Source organism: Cherax quadricarinatus, chromosome 9, assembly GCF_038502225.1.
Source record: "Cherax quadricarinatus isolate ZL_2023a chromosome 9, ASM3850222v1, whole genome shotgun sequence".
Lineage (NCBI taxonomy): Eukaryota > Metazoa > Arthropoda > Malacostraca > Decapoda > Parastacidae > Cherax > Cherax quadricarinatus.
In genome coordinates, this window is record NC_091300.1 from 38,517,850 (window position 1) to 38,540,815 (window position 22,966).

The 22,966-nt window shown below is 40.6% G+C and overlaps 1 protein-coding gene across 1 annotated transcript in view; it reads right to left on the reverse strand.

Moving 5' to 3' along the window:
- The window catches only part of LOC128685932 (uncharacterized protein CG43867), a 1,104,857-nt gene that overhangs the window by 60,712 nt on the left and 1,021,179 nt on the right, over positions 1 to 22,966 (reverse strand). The window contains exons 24-25 of the mRNA XM_070083118.1: positions 14,060 to 14,207; positions 8,719 to 8,855 (exon numbers count right to left, since the gene is read on the reverse strand). Of these exons, the coding sequence (XP_069939219.1) occupies positions 8,719 to 8,855; positions 14,060 to 14,207 (285 nt within the window). The remainder of the gene's footprint in view (positions 1 to 8,718; positions 8,856 to 14,059; positions 14,208 to 22,966) is intronic.

The following is a 22,966-nucleotide window of genomic DNA, read 5'->3' on the forward strand; positions in this document are numbered from 1 at the left end:
GAAAACAGACTAACAAGAGCAGGAAGGAGAGCGCCACGAAAAGTGGACAAGTCAGGAAGATTATTGGAGCGAGATTGACGAAAGGAATCAAAAGAGCTAATCAGGGAAATACCAGCGCGAGGGGTAGGCGAAGTGGCAAAGGAAAGGCCAAAACCAAGAAGTTCAAGCTCATACTGAGAGAGTGAGACAGAAGACAAGTTAGTAACACAGTCAGTGAGGGAGAATTTAGACCAAGGGCTAGCTGAGATGAGACGTTGAAGTTTATTCTGTAGTTTAGAAGAATGAATTTGTGTATTCAGGCGAGCAGTGTCAAGTGCAATGGTAGAGAGAAGGTTACAGAGATCTTGTGGTAGAACCGCAAAGAGAGCACGATGATGCTGACGGAAAGTAAAGAAGGCATCTTCAACCTGTGACTTAGTAGAAAGAATAAGCTGATGAAGTAGGAGATGGGCATGATCAGGAAAGGGAGTGCCCAGTGGGTTGGGTTTCAGGAAATGGGAAAAGGAAGGTGGCAGAACTTGTTCAGCAAGACAGTCACGTAGGAAGCAAAGCTGATTCTTACGACGCCTGGTAGCAATAAGAGCAGCCTCATAAGATCGAAAGAGGGGTTTAAAAGAGGGAAGAACATTAAAAAAGTTGGAGAGAATATGACGCTTAACTGCGGGGTCCATAAATAACTAAAAAAGGCACAATACCATGACTGGAACGATACACAAATAACCCGCACATAGAAGAGAGGAGCTTACGACGACATTTCGATCCGACTTGGACCATTTACAAAGTCACACTAACCAGAAGTGGAGCAGGACGGCTATATATAGGCAGAAAGAGGTGGTGGTGGTGGTGGTGGTGGCAGGGGTGGTGGTGGTGGCAGCAGTGGTGGTGGTGGCAGTGGCGGCGGCGGCGGCGGCGGCGGCGGCGGCGGCGGCGGCGGCGGCGGCGGCGGCGGCGGCAGCGGCGCAGTGGCGGCGGCAGCGGCGCAGCAGCAGCAGCAGCAGCAGCAGCAAACTAAGGAGGAGGAGCCAGTCAAATATAAAGAAAGGGGAGCACTGCAAGGGAGCTAGGTGCCCATAGAGGGAGAGCAAGTGCACAGAGGTCTTCCCTACTTCCAACTTTAACAGTTGCTGTCTTGTTGAATCCTCTCTAATACATAACTTTCCTTGAATGAATCTTAGTCCTGGCTTCATCTCTGTAGATGCCTTCCTCTCCCACTACATTGTAAAATGCTCCAAACTTCAGAACACCCGTGACAAACTGATTCCTCATTTTTTTTCTTCTCCCTCTTCCCCTTTCCTCTTTCCTTTTTTGTCTTTCTTCTGTCATGTGTTTCTGTTCCTTCATTATTTATTTCATCACTTCCCCTTCCCCCCACCTTGTGCACTTGCTCTCCCTCTATGGGCACCTAGCTCCCTTGCAGTGCTCCCCTTTCTTTATATTTGACTGGCTCCTCCTCCTTAGTTCCCCACTACTACTACTATTACTACTACCACCACTACCTCTTCGTGCCTATATATAGCCATCCTGCTCCACTTCTGGTTAGTGTGACTTTGTAAATGGTCCAAGTCGGACCGAAACGTCGTCGTGAGCTCCTCTCTTCTATGTGCGGGTTATTTGTGTACAGTTGTGGAATCTATTGTGGCATTGGGGAATTCCATGGGGGTTGGATGTGAGTTTGGAGGATGTGGAAGAATTGGAGGACCACAATGAAGAGCTAACCACTACAGAGCTTCAAGACCTTCATCTGCAACACTAACAGAGCACAGCACAGGAATTTGCTTCAGAGGAGAAGGAAGAGAGATGGAGGAAGTTGTCTTCTTCAAAGATTAAGGATATTTGTTCAAAGTGGAATGAGGTGCAAACATTTATGGATGAGCATCACCCTGACACAGCTGTTGCTGGCTCTGTTGGCAACATGTACAATGACAATGTTGTGTCCCATTTTAGGGAAACCTTAACTCTATGACTGTTTCGTCCGTATATACACGTCTTATGAGCCAGTGTTTCAGGCGTATATATACTCAATAATTCTAGCGGCTTCAAATGAAGCAGGAGAAAGCTGGTAGGCCCACATATGAGAGAATAGTACACAAATAACCCGCTCATAAAAGAGAGAAGCTTACGACGACGTTTCGGTCCAACTTGGACCATTTACAAAGTCACACTAACCAGAAGTGGAGCAGGACGGCTATATATACAGGCAGGAAGAGGTGGAGGTAGTAGTAGTAGTACAAGAATGGTATATAATACCGACAAGATGAAATTAAGACACATGCGCAACACGGTATTGTGCCTTTGTTATTTACAAGAGATTAGGTCTGTGTGGTTAGTGTGCACTGTATAAAAAAAATCCTGCAGCATGCAGTGCATAATGAGAGAAAAAAACAAACTCCGACCATGTTTTTGGATTAAAACGCCGAATTTGAAGTGTATTTTCATACAGTATTTATGGTTGTATTCTAGTTTTCCTGGTCTCTCATTTGATAGAATGGAAAACATATTACAGAAACAGAGATGATTTTGATTAGTTTCACAATGAAAACGACCTTGAAATTGAGCTCAAAGTAGCAGAAATGTTTTATTTTTACCAATGTTCAAGAGTAAGCAAATCACACCACACGTCCAATACACATCAACTGGGGAGTCTAATATTCTTTCACTAGTGCACTGATATTATTTATAAAATTTTTACAATAATGCAGTAGTCTGCATAACAGTAAATCTTCTATTTTTTGTGTGAATAAAAAATCAAAATAGAAAGCAAAAGAGTAATATAAGAGGGGCCTGGAGATGTGACTAATGAACAGAGGATATGTTATTTTAGTGCCAAGAATGTCTGCATTGTTTATTCTGGACCCTATTTTGAAATTGGCATTTTTTTAATTTGCATGAAATTGGCCAAATTGCCAATTTGACTGCTTTATTGGGTAGCTGAAATTGGTAAATGGGTGGTTTCTTGTACTCAGTTGATAGAAAAAAATGGAGTTCTAAAGACATAGCTATGAGGTTGGTCGACTGGAACAACAGAACTGGCCGAAAATAGGGCTCAAAGTCGGCGAAATCACCGATGTGTATATATCGCCGAGATTGCTAACTTTGTGGGAGTGTTATTCTGTAAGTTTTCGATCAAATTTTGTACTGTTGGTGTCATTATCATCAGGAAAAGATTCTCTGTCATCTCATAAGAAAAAATAATTTTCTTTTTTTTTTCCAAAAATTTTGCGACAATGACAGTTTCAGAAATGGGCTTGTGACAGTCACAGGGTTAAAGACACTCCAGAAACAGAGCTCTCTGGGCAGATATTTTGTGTGACAGGGATCCACTAACTAAAGCTGGTCTTAGTGGCATTAAAAAACAAAGAAGGGAAGTAACCTCAGAAAAGGACTTGGTACCTGAAGGCTTTATGGAAGGGGATTCCCCTTCCAAACAATAGTACACCTCCATCCTCTCCCCTCCTCCTGTCTCATCACTCATCACTAAGTCTTCAATAAAGGTAAGTGTCATTTTAGTAATGTTTTATTCTGCATGTCTCATTGTTTTCTGTGTAGGGAAATGTATACAGTAGACCCCCAACTTATGATATTAATCCATTCCTGAGAGCACATCATAAGACAAAATTATCGTAGGTCGAATTAATTTTCCCCATAAGAAATAATGGAAATCAAATTAATCCGTTCCAGACACCCCAAAGTATGAAAAAAAAAAAATTTACCACATGAAATATACATTTTCCTACTCACAAAAAGAAGGATACATGCACAATATATAATATTGTGTAATGAAGAATAAATGACACTTACCTTTATTGCAGATGTGGTGATGAGTGATAGGATGGGAGGAGGGGAGATGATGGTGTTATTTTTTGGAAGGGGAATCCCCTTCCATAAGGATTTTAGGTAACAAATCCTTTTCTGGGGTTACTTCCCTTCTTCTTTTAATGCCACTGGGAACAACTCGAGATTCACTGGACCCCTGTCGCACCAAAACTCTGTCCACAGAGCTCTGTACCTCAAATTCCTTTAAGATTTTCCTAAAGTGGTTCACAACATTGTCTTTGTAAAAATCACCAGTACGGCTTGCAATAGCTGTGTCAGGGTGATTTTCTTCCATAAAGGTTTGCAGTTCAACCCACTTTTCACACATTTCCTTAATCTTTGAAGAAGGCAACTTCCTCAATTTCTCTCTCCCCTCCTCTGAAGCAATTTCCTCAGTTGTGGTCTCTTGCTGTTGCAGATGCTCTTGCAGCTCATCAGTGGTTAGTTCTTCATCGTTGTCCTCCACCAACTCTTCCACATCCTCCCCACTAACCTCCAACCCCATGGACTTCCCCAGTGCCACAACAGATTCCACAACTGGTATAGGCTCCTCAGGGTTAGCCCCAAACCATTCAAAATCCCTCTCTTCTACACATTCTGGCCACAGTTTCCTCCAAGCTGAGTTCAAGGTCCTCTTAGTCACTCCCTCCCAAGCCTTACCTATAAGGTTTACACAACTGAGGATACTAAAGTGATCTTTCCAAAACTCTCTTAGGGTCAATCGAGTGTCTGAGGTCACTTCAAAGCACTTTTGAAACATTGCTTTGGTGTACAGTTTTTTGAAATTTGAAATGACCTGCTGGTCCATGGGCTGGAGGAGATGAGTGGTATTAGGAGGCAGGAACTTGACTTTGATAAAACTCAAGTCCCCCAAAATTTGCTCTGCCAAGTCTGAAGGATGACCAAGAGCACTGCCTAATATCAGGAGGCACTTAAGCTCCAATTTATTTTCCAGGAGGTAATTTTTCACAGTGGGGCCAAACACATGGTAAAACCAGTCATAAAAAAAGTCCCTAGTGACCCATGCCTTACTGTTTGCCCTCCACATCACACACAAATTAGCCTTGATAACATTGTTTTTCCTGAACACACTGAGTTTCAGAGTGGTACATGAGTAGAGGGTTCACTCTGCAATCACCACTAGCATTACTACACAACATTAAGGTTAGCCTGTCTTTCATACGCTTGTGTCCTGGCAGTGCTTCTTCCTCCTGTGTAATGTAGGTCCTGTTTGGCATTTTCTTCCAAAACAGGTCTGTTTCGTCACAATTAAACACTTGTTGGGGTTTCAATCCCTCAGCCTCTATGTTAGTTTAGTTTAATATGTTTATTATGCACCCCATACCCATCCTGTGGGCGGTAGTCCAAAGATTACAGAGGTACATAATTGGTCCAGGGACTGGACTCCAAAGTTTTGATAGCTGAGCAAGTTACAGAGGTAATGAACTCACAATTTACAAAGGTAATGAACTCACAATTTACAAAGGTAATGAACTCACAATTTACAAAGGTAATGAACTCCAGGTAAGTCTGGTCACAATCATGACAAGTTACAAAGGTATTTACAGATTACAGAGGTACGTAATGGGTCCAGGGACTGGGCCCCCAAAGTTTTGATAGCTGAACTAGGTACAAAGGTAATGAGCTCACAAGTTACAAAGGTAATGAATTCTGTAGAATGGTTACTTACGTTTATACTTTGGCTACAATCATGAACAAATTATAGAGTAATGAGCAATTCACACTTCCACACCCGGTCACAACTGTAATGAGTTATTGGTGCAAATATTGATTGTTGAGTCACACACACCACACACACACACACACACACACACACACACACACACACACACACACACACACACACACACACACACACACACACACACACACTTTAGTTTAATATCTTTATGCACCCCATACCCATCCCTGGAATTCCTGCACACATTTTTCAGCCGCTTTTTGGTTCGAACTGGCAGCCTCACCATGCCTTATCACACTATGTATGCCACTACGATTCTTAAATCTCTCAAACCAACCTTTGCTGGCCTTAAATTCAATAACACCACCACTAGTCACAGGCATTTTTTTTAATTAAATCGTCATGCAACTGCCTTGCCTTTTCACATATGATCGCTTAAGAGATGCTATCTCCCGATATCCATTTTTCGTTTATCCACACCAATAACAGTCTCTCAACATCTTCGAGTACTTGCGATCTGTGTTTCTTACAGATACGTACTTGCAACTTTCGCAACAACAGCTTCCTTGATTGCCTTTTTGTTGGCCAGGATAGTAGCGATGTTTGACTGGGGTTTGTTGTACAACCTGGCCAGCTCAAGAGGCACGTACTCCACTTTCAAACTTATTATCTCTTTCTTCATTTCAATAGTAATTTTCACCCTTTTTACCACTGGGTTGGCACTAGAAGCTTTCTTGGGGCCCATGGTGGCTTATTTAGCAGTTACAAGCACTAAAAACACTGGAATAATACAAAATGTTCTGAATGTATGCGTGGGAGGGACAGCACTGGCTTGTAAACATTGGCACACTGCATATGGGACGTATGGGACAAATGATGCAAGTTGTTTTTCACCGTAGGTCGGGGTCAAATTTTTACTCTGACAAGCATCGTAGGTCGGTTTTATCATAGGTTGAGGTCATCGTAGGTCAGGGGTCCACTGTATTTCACATAAAAAAATTACTACTTTTGGGTGTCTGGAACAGATTAACTGGATTTCCATTATTTCTTATGGGGAAAATTAATTTGGAATAAGTCAGATTCGGGATAAGTCACTCTCTCTGGAACGGAATAATCCAGCAGTAGTTTTCTTGTTTGCTGATGAATGCTCTAGATAGCTTTTTCCAGAACAAATCCACCTCATCAGCTTTAATCCTTTGAGGGTCAAGACTCCTGCTTGTAAATTTTGCTCCCAAGGTCGAAGAATTAAAAAAAAAATATTTTTTTCTTATGAAATGACAGAATCTTTTTCTAAAGGTAATGAAATAAAAAGCACAACATTTGATGGAAAACTTACAGAATTATGCTCTCGCAAAGTTAGTGGTCTTGGTGATATTTATGCAGGGTCGATTTTGCCCATTTTCAGCCCTATTTTGGGCCAAGTCCATTGTTCCAGTTGACCAAACTTATAGCTATTTAGCTAGAACTCCTTTTATTCTATCAAATGAGTATAAGAAACTGCTCATTTACCTATTTCAACTACAATGGAACCCCGGTTTTTGTCCTGTCCGGTTATCATAAAATTCAGTTTTCAACCACTTTTTTCAGTGAAATTTTCCCCGTTTTCGTACATCCACTTGGAAATCATCTGTAGCAGACATGTCCCCCTGCCCACGGGATGCAGCTGGTGATAGGTTTGTGACTCAGTCTGCCTGTGTTACTCATTCAGTGAGGAAGAGAGAGGGGAAGAATGCCTCAGCAAAAATTTAACATTTCCGCTACTTTGAGCTCAATTTCAAGCTATTACTTTTAGTCTGTAAACTATTCAAAATCTTCTCTATTTCTGTAATAATAGCTTCCATTCTATCAAATGAGACCAAGAAACCGAGAATACAACTGAAAAACCATACGAAAATACACAGCAAGGTCACTTTTTTACACCAGAAACACAGCTGCAGTTTTTTTTCTCAATAAGCACTGGGTGCTGCAGGATTTTTTTTATACTGTGCACACTGACCATGCAGACCCATTCTCTCATATGTAGGCCTACCAGCTTTCTCCCACAAGACTGGTAGCCACTAAAATTTTGGCATAGTTTTACGGAACTGACCCTGGCTTCAAAGCTGTAATTTTATGGAACCAACCCTGAAAGGGTTACACACCTGCTCAGGTTTGTAGTCACCTTCAGAGGAAACGCTAGCTAGCTCGGCCAGGAACTTATTTTGTGGCAGCGTGGTTGGCAGAGGCACTCTCCCCACTGAATTATGTATTATGAAAACCACTGCACCATTCTAAATCTGTTAATCCATCCAAACTAAATGTACACTCATTTTTGGCCTATATTTACTCCTCACACAGCCTTATTGTATAATAAGACTGCTTCCTTAATAATATGGCCATCGTGTGGAACACTTTTCTCTGTTTTTCAATCTACACATTAGGTAAATTTTCTGTTTTATTTATTTAAATGTAATGGCCTATTCCACATTCTTTTCATTGTCACACTGAGGAGTACTCAATTGCACAAGCCTTTATCTTTGCCTAATTGTCCTGATTTGACCAAATTGTTGATTCTCTAACACCAAACACATGCCATCTCCATGACATGTCCACACAAGACAACATTTGGGTATCTTTACAGTTGAAAAGTTTTGCCTGTACTACAGGCTTCCTCGGTTGAATATGGGTGAATATAACAATGAAGACAGTAGAAGTAGTTGTTCTGAGGTGATCAGTCCCTTAAGCTTAAAGCACAGGTATGAGGCCAGATCGTATATACTAGAGCAAAAGTGAAGTGAAGCAGCTGGAGGTGATGCCACAAGTATGCATGGCCCACTAGTGAAAGTAAGCCATGCTAAACAGTTCACATCGAAACCGCTTCTACTGTCTCCGGTGTTATATTTACTTGTATTCAACTGAAGAAGCCTTTTATGTTGTCAAAACATTTTGTCACTAAAGATACTAAAGTGTTGCATATGTATCTTATTTTTCAATTTGTCAATACTGCATACCATCAATGTGATCCTTGTCTGACACAGCAACACCATGGTATCTTGGTACAGAACAAGTCTTCTGCAACTCCTTTACCAAATAACTGTTTAGCATGACTTACTTCCACTGGTCAATCATTCTCACCAGTGCTGTTGAGCATTTGAATACACTATGTATTTCCTATCTACTTCCTTCACTTCACCAAATTCCTTGAAAACAGTGAAGCCACTTACTTTGTTTCCTCTTCATTGAGATCTTCACGATATCTTGCTGGGTAGAACTTGGTGAAAGCTTGCTGAATGTGAGCACTAGAAGGACCAGATGAACCAGACCCTCTTGATCTTTCACTGTTCACCTCGCCCATGTCAATCTGTAGAAAAATAATGAAATCAATAAAATTTAAACAGAATGGATGATGGCCATGTTCAAAAGTGAGGGGGCACGAATTTATTAACAATCAGAGTTCAAACATTCACACTTATTAATGACATTTAGCTACTGATTGAAACTTAAAAATTACCAGTCTTTACACAAATAACCTGCATGTAGGAGACCAAAACTTATGACGATGTTTCAGCCTGGCTTGGGCCATTAACCCTTAAACTGTCCAAACATAAATCTACGTTCACCTGCCTGGCGCTCCGAATATTATGAAAAATAAAAAAATTGTTTTCCGTTTTTAAAATTGAAGAGGGGTTTTTTTCAGTGTGGTATAAGACCAAAAAAAAAAAATTTTAGGACCAGTACTTACTGAGATATAAGACCGTGAAGTTGGCTCTGGATGCTCACCTGACGGCAACATCCAGTCCTGCCGCTTGCAGAAGTGTTGCCGATTTGCCTTTTCTCCTCATTTTTATTTTAATTTATATAATTTTTAAGTGGAGATGTCATGTCTGAGGGCAATGTGTGGTGTGAATATAATGCAGAGAATTCGTAGTTTGGAAGTTAGGAGGAGGTGCGGGATTACCAAAACTGTTGTCCAGAGGGCTGAGGAAGGGTTGTTGAGGTGGTTCGGACATGTAGAGAGAATGGAGCGAAACAGAATGACTTCAAGAGTGTATCAGTCTGTAGTGGAAGGAAGGCGGGGTAGGGGTCGGCCTAGGAAAGGTTGGAGGGAGGGGGTAAAGGAAGTTTTGTGTGCGAGGGGCTTGGACTTCCAGCAGGCATGCGTGAGCGTGTTTGATAGGAGTGAATGGAGACAAATGGTTTTTAATACTTGACGTGCTGTTGGAGTGTGAGCAAAGTAACATTTATGAAGGGATTCAGGGAAACCGGCAGGCCGGACTTGAGTCCTGGAGATGGGAAGTACAGTGCCTGCACTCTGAAGGAGGGGTGTTAATGTTGCAGTTTAAAAACTGTAGTGTAAAGCACCCTTCTGGCAAGACAGTGATGGAGTGAATGATGGTGAAAGTTTTTCTTTTTCGGGCCACCCTGCCTTGGTGGGAATCGGCCAGTGTGATAATAAAAAAAAAATAATTTTTAAGTTCTGATAATTACAATTTATAATAGTTCTTGTGATTTCATAGCCAATCTTTGTTCTGACACTAATATTATGTACTGAAATAGTACTCAAATTGTGACAATTACACTGACAGGTCAAATTTTCACCTGCCCTGGTCATTTTACTATTGTCTAGAAATATATACAAAGTATTTATAGGTCCCAGCAATGTTTTAGACATGCTGGAGTATGAAACTCCTTGAAGCATGGTGTTATGACAAGGGTCAATGTGCCCTGCTGGAGGGAACCTTGCCTTTATATGTTTTTACTCTTGCACACAAATATGTCTTTGTATGTATGTCCATCAGTCTATCTGTTTGCCTGACTATCTGTCCACCTGTCTATCTGTACATCTATCTGTCTGTCTGTCTCTCCGCCTAGTTCTGCTTATCTGTCCGTCCAGTTCAGCTTATCTGTCTTTCTGTCTTTTGTGTGCGCCTGGAGTGTAATATGAGCTCCTTGAATAATTGTGTTATGACAGCATCAGATAACAGTGACATGAATGTGCGCTGCTGGAGGGGGGAACCTTGCCTTTATATGTTTTTACTCTTGCACACAAACATGTCTCTGTATGTCTGTCAGTCTATCTGTACATCTGTCTGTCTGCCTAGCTCTGCTTATCTGTCTGTCTAGTTCTGCTTATCTTTCTGTCTGCCTGTGTGTCTGTCTTTCCATCTACTTGTCTCTGTCTCAGGGAGCAGCTAGTAAACCTCTTGGGTTGTGGTGTATGGGCCGCTCCCTGATTGCTGAGCAAGTGACACTGCTATTACTTGCATCATGTTTATTTATGTCTTATATCTACAAACACTGTATAGCACTTGGCCTGGAATTTTTGGGTTATCCTAGGTAATTTACATTATGTATAATAATTTTATTTATGAGTACATGTGAGAGACAGAGATACAAATAGACAGTGATATAGACAGACAGATATAGACAGATACAGATCCACTCCATCATATGCCTTTTCCAAATCCATAAATACAACAAAAACCTCTTAACCCTTTTCTAGATATTGTTCATGTATATGCTTCACTGTAAACATTTGGTCTACACATCTGCTACCCTTCTAAAACCACCTCGTTCATCTGCAATCCTGATCCCTGTCTTACTCTTAATTCTTTCAGTAATAACTCTATCATATACCTTACCAGATATACTCAACAGGCTTATTCCTCCCCTATAATTTTTGCTCTCTCTTTTGTCCCATATGACTTTATATAAAGGAACTATTCATGCTCTCTCACCCACTCTCTCATTTGCTCCCCTTTCATATTCCTTCACCACTCTCTTAACCTCTCTTTTTCTCTCCACATACTCCTCCCTCTTTATGTCACTTCTACTTTGTAAAAACCTCTCACATGCTAACCTTTTCTCTCTTACTACTCTCTTTACCTCATCTTTAAATTATATAGAATAATTAAGTAAGGTAGTAGGCTAGTAGACAGCAACCACCCAGGGAGGTACTACCATCCTGCCAAATGAGTGTGAAAAGGAAACCTGTTATTGTTTTACATAATGGTAGGATTCCTGGTGTCTTTTCCCTGTCTCATAAATATGTAGGATAACAGGTACATCATATTACTTCTATTTAAATTTAGGTCACACTACACTTGCATGTACATGTATATGTAAACAGACTCACATGAGTTTTCTTCTATTTTTCTTAATAGTTCTTGTTCTTATATATTTTCCTTTCATCTCCATGGGGACGTGAAAGAGAATCCTTCCTCCATAAAACATGCATGTCATAAGAGGCAACTAAAATGCTGGGAGCAAGAGGCTAGTAACCCCTTCTTCTGTATAAATTACTAAATTTAAAAAGAGAAACTTTCGTTTTTCTTTTTGGCCCACCCTGCCTTGGTGGGATATGGCCGGTTTGTTGAAAAAAAAAATAATCATAATATTAATACTATGTACGTACTATGTATAATTTAGTTCAACACCACCACCACAATGCTCACCAGTGCACATGTGCTTATGAAGCTACCCTCGCGGTCCAAGGAATTCTCATGATTTCCTTAAGTTTCGAGCAATAAATTCACCAGATTTCTTTCTTCTAACCATGGGTCCTAAGAAAGTAAGTGCAAAGGACAGTACCAAGAAGAAAAAGAGGATGATTTGCACGGAGTTAAAGCAAGAAATCATTGGTAAGTACAGAACTTGGCGAGTGAGTACAAGCATAGCCCCTCTACTATATGTATGATACTAAAGCAGAAGGAGTCTATAAAGGCTATAGCACCAGCAAAGGGCGTTACGGTAATTTCTAAGCAGTGGACCTCTGTCAATGAAAAGATGGAAAAGCTGGTGTTGACATGGGTGACGGAGAAACAGCTCACATAAGATACATAGTGTAGTGAGATAAACATAAAAATTGTACAAAGCAGTTCTTAAGAAAAGTGTGAACTCCTGACAGGATATGCCATTCTGCATTTCTTCTCCAAGGTATGTAAATGTCGTATGTACACCAGATCTAATTCAGTTAGCCACACAAACTCTGTTTTCTCTTATAACACCTCTTGACGTTTTCATAGGGAGAATGTGCGACCACTCTCGCGACCACAATCCTCCTCCCTCTGCTCTCCACGTAATGACATATTTTATTCATTCTAAAAGTGTATATCAGGTTTTTATTTTATTTATATTGTTTATTATGTCATATTAGATGAATTGTGACAGATAAATAAGCCATAGAATTGATATTAGCATTATTTTGTCATGCCTCCTTAAAGCAGGAATTCAGCTGGAACGAATTAATTGCATTTCAATTAATTTAAACAAGGAAAATTGACCCAGAATAAGAACAAATCAGAATACAAACAAGTCCACGGAACAGCCGAGGTTCCACTGTACTTTCAAATTGTCCCAATTTAATATCCCCAGATTATAACTTGGTTGTAACTTGACTAACTTACTATGATCAATTTCTCTAGTATTAAGTAGTTTGTAAGCCATTTATTTAGTCTGCCCATAATGCCATGGCATGATAGTGGCTCTCTTTGCACTGCAACTCATTATTGTAATTACAGAATCTCAATGTAAACTTGCAAAGAATTAAAAATTGTATTGTATTGTATCTATCCTAACCCATAAATGGTCCAAACGTTTATATACGTTATCTCCCCCAGTGCCTCGAATATTTTGAAAAATAATTTTTTTTTTCAATGAAATACAGAGAAAAAATTTCTAAGTGTAATAGGATTAAAATAAAAAAAAAATAAAAACTTACTGAGATATGAGGCTGCAAAGTTGGCACTTAAAGCTCACCTGACAGCAACATCGAGTCCTGCAGCTTGAGGAAGTATTGCCGATATACCATTTTTTCTCATTTTTATGTTATTTTTTATAATTTTTATGTTTAAGTAGTAGGTTGGTAGACATCAGCCACCCAGGGAGGTACAACCGTCCTGCCAAGTGAGTGTAAAATGGAAGCCTGTATTTGTTTTACAGGATGGTAGGATTGCTGGTGTCTTTTGTCTGTTTCATAAACATGCAAGATTTCAGGTATGTCTTGCTACTTCTACTTACACTTAGGTCACACTACACATGCATGTACAAGCATATATATACACACCCCTCTGGGTTTTCTTCTATTTTCTTTCTAGTTCTTGTTTATTTCCTCTTATTTCCATGGGGAAGTGAAACAGAATTCTTCCTCCGTAAGCCATGCGTGTTGTAAGACGTGACTAAAATGCCGGGAGCAAGGGGCTAGTAATCCATTCTCCTGTATAAATTACTAAATTTAAAAAGAGAAACTCTTGTTTTTCTTTTTGGGCCACCCTGCCTTGGTGGGATACGGCCGGTTTGTTAGACGACTGTTGAGGGTTACAACCAGGAGTGACAAACCGTAATGCTGAAAGACATATCCTGCAGGAAAATCATATCCTGCTGAAAACCATATCTTGATCAGAAATGATAATGCTGGAAGTATTCAAAGGCTGTGAATGGCAAATTATGAAATTATGGAAAGCAAATACATTTGTATCAATATATGTTTCATGGTTACCATTCCTTATACAGTACTGCAAGTATCTGAATATAGATATAATTTGGATTAGGGTGTATGTAACTCACTTGAGCCATAAGTGTAGCCAGTTCAAGTGCAAGCTCACGAGTGATTGGGAATTTGCCTTGCTGTATTTGTTGGTTGACTTGATAGCAGAGTAATAATTTTTCACGATCAGTTTCATGTTTAGCAGCCGCTCTATAGTACAGACGAGATCTGAGAGGGACAAATATAACTTTACTAGTACCTTCGATAATTCATAAATTGAATAAGTATAGCAATACAGTACTAAGTAGCAAAATTGATCTAAAGTTCTCATCCACTAACCATATTTTCCTTATCAAAGATCACAGTATTTTGATTAATAATTTATAATTTTAGAATATATATTACAAGCAGGCCAATAGCTATTAGAGCACTTGTGGTTATATCACTATAGTACAAGTCATTCCCAGTTGTTTGTAGTAATTCTAAAAAAAGTGAGACAATGCAATATTATAAAATAATTTGTTTAAGGAAAATATGCTTTTATTTAAAAGGTAGACATTAATAATTACACTGAATGCTATATACAAAATATTCTAAACATATTACTGCTAATTTATCTTTTAAATGTTGAATAAATGTCATAATGCCTTGGATGTAACAAATCACAAGCCTACAAACTGGAATGAAAACTATGTGATGTTTTGTTCCATCTTGGATTATAGCATCTAAGGTAACACTGAAAGAGGAAAGTATTTGCACAAACATGCTAAACAGATTTTCTTCTCTCCTAAACTCACTTTTCCAGTATATATATCTGTACAATACTTTGCCTTCTCAATGCTTCTAATTTACAGAAATTTAAGACAGTAGACCTTTGGATTACACGACTCCTGAAATGCATATTCAACGTGACTGAAAAACTGCAACTGTAATTTAATTTACATTGTTAATGCCCTTGTTGATCACATTATCATTGTGATGGAATTGTGAATGACACATGAAACCTTGGGTAGCTATGTAGTGGGTAATTTCCTCTCTGTGCCAACTTGGACCTGAGAAGTGAGCCCATTTTTTGGGGGTGAAGCATATCTAACCATCCCACCCAGACCACCTACAGCTGATTTCTGAAAGAATTGCATGACTAGCTCAATATGAGTAATGATTTTGGATAGTATCATTACCCCATCTCATCTCTGGATATTAAATATGGCACCCAAAATAAATACTAATGATGGTGAAGGTTAAGCAAGAAACTTTAAAATTTCTAAGAAAATTGAAACATTAGATATGCTCCGAGATGGCGCATGTACGATGCAGACTGCCAGTGCCTTTGATTAATGAAAATCAATTATTCATACTACTGGAAACAATGAGAAGAAAATAAAGGATTGTGCAGCAAGCAATCCAGAAAGAACAGTTACTGATGCTGTGGACTGAGGAAAAACAAAGAAAGGTGCACCAATTATTTGACTGAGATGAAAGGAAACACTTCACAAGTGTTGAATAGTTTTAGAATTTGGTGTTGGTTAGCTTGATGGATTTAATCAGAGAAGTTGAATACATAAGGTTTAGTAGTGAGGGCATCAGCTATTTATAATGCATAATAAAATTTCCCTACTGAGTTTACTAAAATTATTTCTAAGGGTTATACTGCTGATTGTGTGTTTAATGCTGATGCACTAAGGTTATGCTAACAGAATATCGTTAAGAACTTACAACAGACAAAAGAAATTTTTATCTCTGTTCAAGGCAGCTAAGGATCATTTAAGTTTAGTTCTTTGTACTAATGAAATGGGTGACTTCAGTTGGAAGCTTATAATAATTCATTGCTCACAGACTCTATGTGCTTTAAAAGAATTAAAAAAAAATAAAAAAGCCACTTTGCCTGCTATCTGCCAGTCTAACAAAGCAACATGGATGATGACTGATTGTCATTTGTTTACTGGTTCCAGAATTGTTTTATTTTTACATTTCTACAGTATGTATATGAAGATGTGCCTAAAAAAAAAAAAAAAAAAAAAAAAAAAAAAAAAAAAAAAAAAAAAAAAAAAAAAAACATTAAAGATTTCCCAGGGTCCTGACTCTTGATAATTTTCAAAGCCATCCTGAAATTTTGCAGTCTCTAGACTCAAATGTGCTGGTTGCATTTTTACCAATGTTTACAATATTTTTTTTACACAACCACAGATCAAGGAGTTATCAAAACATACAAGTGCCAATACATTCAGAGTTGTGAAAAAACCTATCACAGCAATGAATAGCAGTTCAAACACTTAAGTGCCTGCCTACACCGGTACAGAATAAAATGGTACTTATCAACAGAACGAGACCTGACCTTGTCTTCCACTGTCTTGACTTTAATTCTGGTTTTTGCTGTGTTTCTGCTCACCTGTGACCTGATACTGGTCCAGAATGGGCCAACTTGTGGTTTGCTGTAACCTGGAGTTTACCTGGGTATTACCTGGATTATATCTGGTGTTGCTTCTAAACAATCTCTGAATTTGTTTCAAGAGGTGTAACCACAACTACATGGGAATAAATTGTTGAATACAAGAGGTCATTTTACAACATAACTATGAACTCAGGATTTAACTCTTTCACTGTTGGTCCTATAATATTACGGCTTGCAAGCCAGTGTTGATCTCGTAATACTACGTCAAAATTCTAGCGGCTTCAAATCTGGCAGGAGAAAGCTGGTAGCCCTACATGTAAAAGATTGGGTCTGTGTGCTCAGTGTGCGCAGCACAAAAAAAAATCGGAGAGGCCGCAGTGCAGTGTGGGAGTGCCAATTAAGTACACCTTGTTCACCATGCCTAGCAATAAGGAATACCTCACTCCCCAGTGAACTGGGACTCTTCCCTTCCAAAGTGATAGTTCTAACACAGATGGAAGTGTCATGAGGATGTATTTCATGGTTTTGATGAGTGTGGCCGAAACCAATGCCAAGGATACCAGAAATAGTACTGAAAACCCAAACAACTATCAGCCTCCCACCTCTGGTGCTGGGCTATCTCGTTCATGTTCAGTTGTACCATGGCGAAAGAGGAAACTCATACTTTCCCATGTCCAGGACTCAGATGTGAGCAGTGCTGATGATAGTGATACTGAATGTGATTTCCAATCTCTTCATTACAATTCTAGTAGTGACAATGAAGAGGAATATTCTTCAGTGAGTACATCTCGGAGTACATCCCTTGGCCTTACATCAGGAACAGACAGTGAAAAGCGTAGGTGGTGGGAAAGACAGCGTGGGTGGTGGGAAAGATGGTGTGGGTGGTGAGGAAGATAGTGTGGGTGGTGAGGAAGATAGTGTGGGTGGTGGGGAAGATGGTGTAGGTGGTGGGGAAGACAGCATGTAAGTTTATTCAGGTACAGTGGAACATCTACTGGCGAGCGTGTCCACGTGCGAGTTTTTCTAAATACGAGCAGTTGATGGGTCGATTTTTTGCTTCCATACGCGAGCAAAATTTCCATAAGCAAGCAGACCTCAAGGCAGGTTCCTTGACACTGATGAGGGGCTCTTGCTCTTGATCTCGGGAATTGTATCTTATTTGTTTGTTGGACTATCTTACTGAAACTTGGGCAATGTATGATGGAAAGATGCTTCTTAACATACACCAAAAATGAAAGAAATCTAAGCATAAATATTGGAGTTCACTTCTCAGCAATTAGCCACCCCTTAGCAGTAATTTTGAATGGTTTTTATGGTTGTATTCTCTTTTTTTTTATCTCGTCTGACAGAACCTTTGATATACCTTTGAAGAATTTTGAGAGTATATCTACTCTCTGAGCCCGGCCATGGGCCAGGCTCGTCTGGTGCTCGCCTGGTCAACCAGGCTGTTGCTGCTGGAGGCCCGCTGCCCCACATATTCATCACAGCCTGGTTGATCTGGCACCTGGTGAAGATACTTGTCTAGTTTCCTCTTGAAGGCTTCAACACTTGTTCCAGCAGTGTTTCTGATATCTTCTGGTAAGATGTTGAAAAGTCTGGGACCCCAGATGTTGATACAGTGTTCCCTTATTGTCCCCACCGCACCCCTGCTCCTCACTGGGTTTATTTTTTACTTCCTCCCATATCTCTCACTCTAGTATGTTGTTATGGCAGTGTGCATATTTGGGACCAAGCCCTCAAGTACCTTCCAGGTACAGTGGACCCCTGCATACCGTACGCATCGCATACCGTTCAATCCACATACCGCTCGCTTTTATCGCAAAAATTTTGCCTCGCATACCGCCCAAAAACCCGCTCACCGCTCTTCGTCCGAGACGCGTCCAATGTGCGCCCTTAGCCAGCCTCACATGTGCCGCCGGTGGCATTGTTTACCAGCCAGCCTCCGCGGTAACATCCAAGCATACAATCGGAACATTTAGTATTATTACAGTGTTTTTGGTGATTTTTTCTGGAAAATAAGTGACCATGGGCCCCAAGAAAGCTTCTAGTGCCAACCCTACAGCAATAAGGGTGAGAATTACTATATAGATGAAGAAAAAGATCATTGATAAGTATGAAAGTGGAGTGCGTGTCTCCGAGCTGGCCAGGTTGTATAATAAACCCCAATCAACCATCGCTACTATTGGTGGTACAGCTGCTGCTGCTGTTGTACCACCGTCAGCTGCTGCTGCTGCTGTAGTACCATCTGCTGCTGCTGTAGCATCGTCTGCTGCTGCTGTAGCATCGTCTGCTGCTGCTGTAGCATCGTCTGCTGCTGCTGTAGCACTGTCAGCTGCTGCTGCTGTTGTACCACCGTCAGCTGCTGCTGCTGCTGCTGTAGTACCGTCTGCTGCTGCTGTAGTACCGTCTGCTGCTGCTGTAGTACCGTCTGCTGCTGCTGTAGCATCGTCTGCTGCTGCTGTATCACTGTCAGCTGCTGCTGCTGTAGCACCGTTGTTGGTGTGGCTTATTGAGAATACCAAGAAACAATTAACCCCAGAGGATTTGCCACCCAGGATAACCCAAAAAAGTCAGTGTCATTGAAGACTGTCTAACTTATTTCCATTGGGGTCCTTAATCTTGTCTCCCAGGATGCAACCCACACCAGTCGACTAACACCCAGGTGAACAGGGAAAAATGCCTGGAACTAGTGCTCATATTGGTGAATTTAAAGCCAGCAAAGGTTGGTTTGAGAGATTTAAGAATTGTAGTGGCATACACAGTGTGATAAGGCCTGTTCTGGAAGAAAATGCCAAACAGGACCTACAGTACTCAGGAGGAAAAGGCACTCCCAGGACACAGTGTCTCATCAGTTATTGCTGCATCTTCAATAAAGGTAAGTGTCATTTATTCTTCATTTAGTAGAGTAGTACATGCACAATATATATTGTGCATGTACTACTCTACTATTGTGCATGTATCCTTCTCTTTGTGTGTAGGAAAATGTATATTTCATGTGGTAAAATGTTTTTTTTCATACTTTTGGGTGTCTTGCACGGATTAATTTGATTTCCATTATTTCTTATGGGGAAAATTCATTCGCATACTGATCATTTCGCATAACAATCAGCCCTCTTGCACGGATTAAAGTCGCTATGCGGGGGTCCACTGTATATATTATCAGTAGTTCAGGTGCTTTACTGGCTCAATGTGAGCCATAAACGATCTCTGTATTTGTTCCAGCTCCGATATTTCTCCTGCCCTGAACGGGGCTGTCAGCACTGAGCAATATTCTAAGTGAGGGAGCACTAGCGATTTGAAGAGTGTCACCATCGGCATTGTTTCCCTTGTTTTGAAAGTTCTCAATACCCACCCAGTCATCTTCCTGGCTGTCATGATCTTTGTCTTGTTATGGTCTTTAAAAGAAAGGTCTGCTGACAATTATTCCTAGGTCATTTATGTGTTCCTTACATTCTATTTGGCGACCCTCTTGAGTTTTGTATATAGTGCTCCTTTTGAGTTCTTCATTCTTTCCATACCTAAGCAGCTGGAACTTATCACCATTGAACGTCAGGTTGTTTTCCACTGCCCGCTGGAAAACCCTGTTTATGCCTTCCTGTACTTTTTCAGTGTCCTCTACCGTACTGACTTTCATGCTTATTTTAGTGTCATCTGCAAATGATGATACAAAAGTGTGCCGGGTGTTTTTATCTATGTCTGCTATGAGGATGAGGAACAGCAGAGGTGCCAGGACAGTGCCTTGGGGCACTGAGCTTTTGACCTCGCTGATGCTGGATCATGCCCTGTTCATTACTACTTTTTTGTGCTCTGTGTGTTAGGAAACTGAAAATCCATCTGCCTACCTTCCCCGTAATGCCCATGGCCTTCATTTTGTGTGCTATCACTCCATGATCGCATTTGTCAAACGCCTTTGCAAAATCTGTGTAAATCACATCTGCATTTTGGTCGTCTTCCAACGCCTCCATAATTCTGTCTTAATGGTTCAGCAGCTGTGACAGACATGATCGGTATATATTACAGATATATTACAGAAATAGATATGATTTTGATTACTTTCAAGACGAAAAGTGCCTTGAAATTGAGCTCAACCTAGGAGAAATGGCCCATTGCTTGGCTGTTTCAGAGTAAATAACATTCCAATATGCAGTCGTGAATGGGCTGACATTATTTATACAGTTATTGCAATAAGGAATAACAGTAAATCTTATATTTTTTGTGTGAATAAAAATTACAATTCATATAATAATAATAATAATAATAATAATAATTTTTTTTTTTATTATCACACTGGCCGATTCCCACCAAGGCAGGGTGGCCCGAAAAAGAAAAACTTTCACCATCATTCACTCCATCACTGTCTTGCCAGAAGGGTGCTTTACACTACAGTTTTTAAACTGCAACATTAACACCCCTCCTTCAGAGTGCAGGCACTGTACTTCCCATCTCCAGGACTCAAGTCCGGCCTGCCGGTTTCCCTGAACCCCTTCATAAATGTTACTTTGCTCACACTCCAACAGCACGTCAAGTATTAAAAAACATTTGTCTCCATTCACTCCTATCAAACGCGCTCATGCATGCCTGCTGGAAGTCCAAGCCCCTCACACACAAAACCTCCTTTACCCCCTCCCTCCAACCTTTCCTAGGCCGACCCCTACCCCGCCTTCCTTCCACTACAGACTGATACACTCTTGAAGTCACTCTGTTTCGCTCCATTCTCTCTACATGGCCGAACCACCTCAACAACCCTTCCTCAGCCCTCTGGACAACAGTTTTGGTAATCCCGCACCTCCTCCTAACTTCCAAACTACGAATTCTCTGCATTATATTCACACCACACATTGCCCTCAGACATGACATCTCCACTGCCTCCAGCCTTCTCCTCACTGCAACATTCATCACCCATGCTTCACACCCATATAAAACCGTTGGTAAAACTATACTCTCATACATTCCCCTCTTTGCCTCCAAGGACAAAGTTCTTTGTCTCCACAGACTCCTAAGTGCACCACTCACCCTTTTCCCCTCATCAATTCTTTGATTCACCTCATCTTTCATAGACCCATCCACTGACACGTCCACTCCCAAATATCTGAATACATTCACCTCCTCCATACTCTCTCCCTCCAATCTGATATCCAATCTTTCATCAGATTGGAGGGAGAGAGTATGGAGGAGGTGAATGTATTCAGATATTTGGGAGTGGACGTGTCAGCGGATGGGTCTATGAAAGATGAGGTGAATCATAGAATTGATGAGGGGAAAAGGGTGAGTGGTGCACTTAGGAGTCTCTGGAGACAAAGAACTTTGTCCTTGGAGGCAAAGAGGGGAATGTATGAGAGTATAGTTTTACCAACGCTCTTATATGGGTGTGAAGCATGGGTGATGAATGTTGCAGCGAGGAGAAGGCTGGAGGCAGTGGAGATGTCATGTCTGAGGGCAATAATAATAATATCTATAATAATAATACATACAGTGGACCCCCGGCATATGATGGCATCGGTATACACGTTAAATCAGGTATACGATACATTTTAACGCAAAAATTTTGCCTCGCCACTCGTTAAAAAACGCGCCACACACGATTCGTCAGGGACGCGTCCACGTGTGTCCTGAACTGCCCCGTGCGTGCCAGTGTTTACAAGCCAGCCAGTGTGCTCACATCTAAGCATACATTCAGTACATTCCATATTATCACAGTGTTTTTGGTGCTTGTTTCTGCAAAATAAGTCACCATGGGCCCCAAGAAAGCTTCTAGTGCCAACCCTGTGGTAAAAAGGGTGAGAATTAGTATGGAAATTACGAAAGATTTTAAAGGGTTTGGGGCTAACCCTGAGAAGCCTATGCCAGTTGTGGAATCCATTGAGCCTACTTCAAAAATTAAGGAAATGTGTGCAAAGTGGGTTGAACTGCAAACCTTTATGGATGGAAATCACCCTAACACAGCTACTGCAAGCTGTGTTGGTGACTATTATAATGACAATGTTGTGGCCCATTTTAGGCAAATCTTAAAGGAACGGGAGGTACAGACCTCTATGGACAGATTTGTTGTGCGACAGAGGTCCAGTGACTCTCAAGCTGGTCCTAGTGGCATTATAAGAAGAAGGGAAGAAACCCCAGAAAAGGACTTGCTACCTCAAGTCCTAATGGAAGGGGATTCCCCTTCTAAACATTAACAACTATGACACTCTCCCCTCCTCCCATCCCATCAATCATCACCAGATCTTCATTAAAGGTAAGTGTCATGTATTCTATTGTTAGTAGAGTACTACTAACTGTGCATGTCTTCTTCAGTATGTGCATTAAACTTAATACAGTGGACCCCCGCATAACGATTACCTCCAAATGCGACCAATTATGTAAGTGTATTTATGTAAGTGCATTTGTACATGTATGTTTGGGGGGTCTGAAATGGACTAATCTACTTCACAATATTCCTTATGGGAACAAATTCGGTCAGTACTGGCACCTGAACATACTTCTGGAGTGAAAAAATATCGTTAACCGGGGGTCCACTGTATTTCATGTGGTAAAACTTTTTTTTTTCATAGTACTTTTGGGTGTCTTGCACGGATTAATTTGATTTCCATTACTTCTT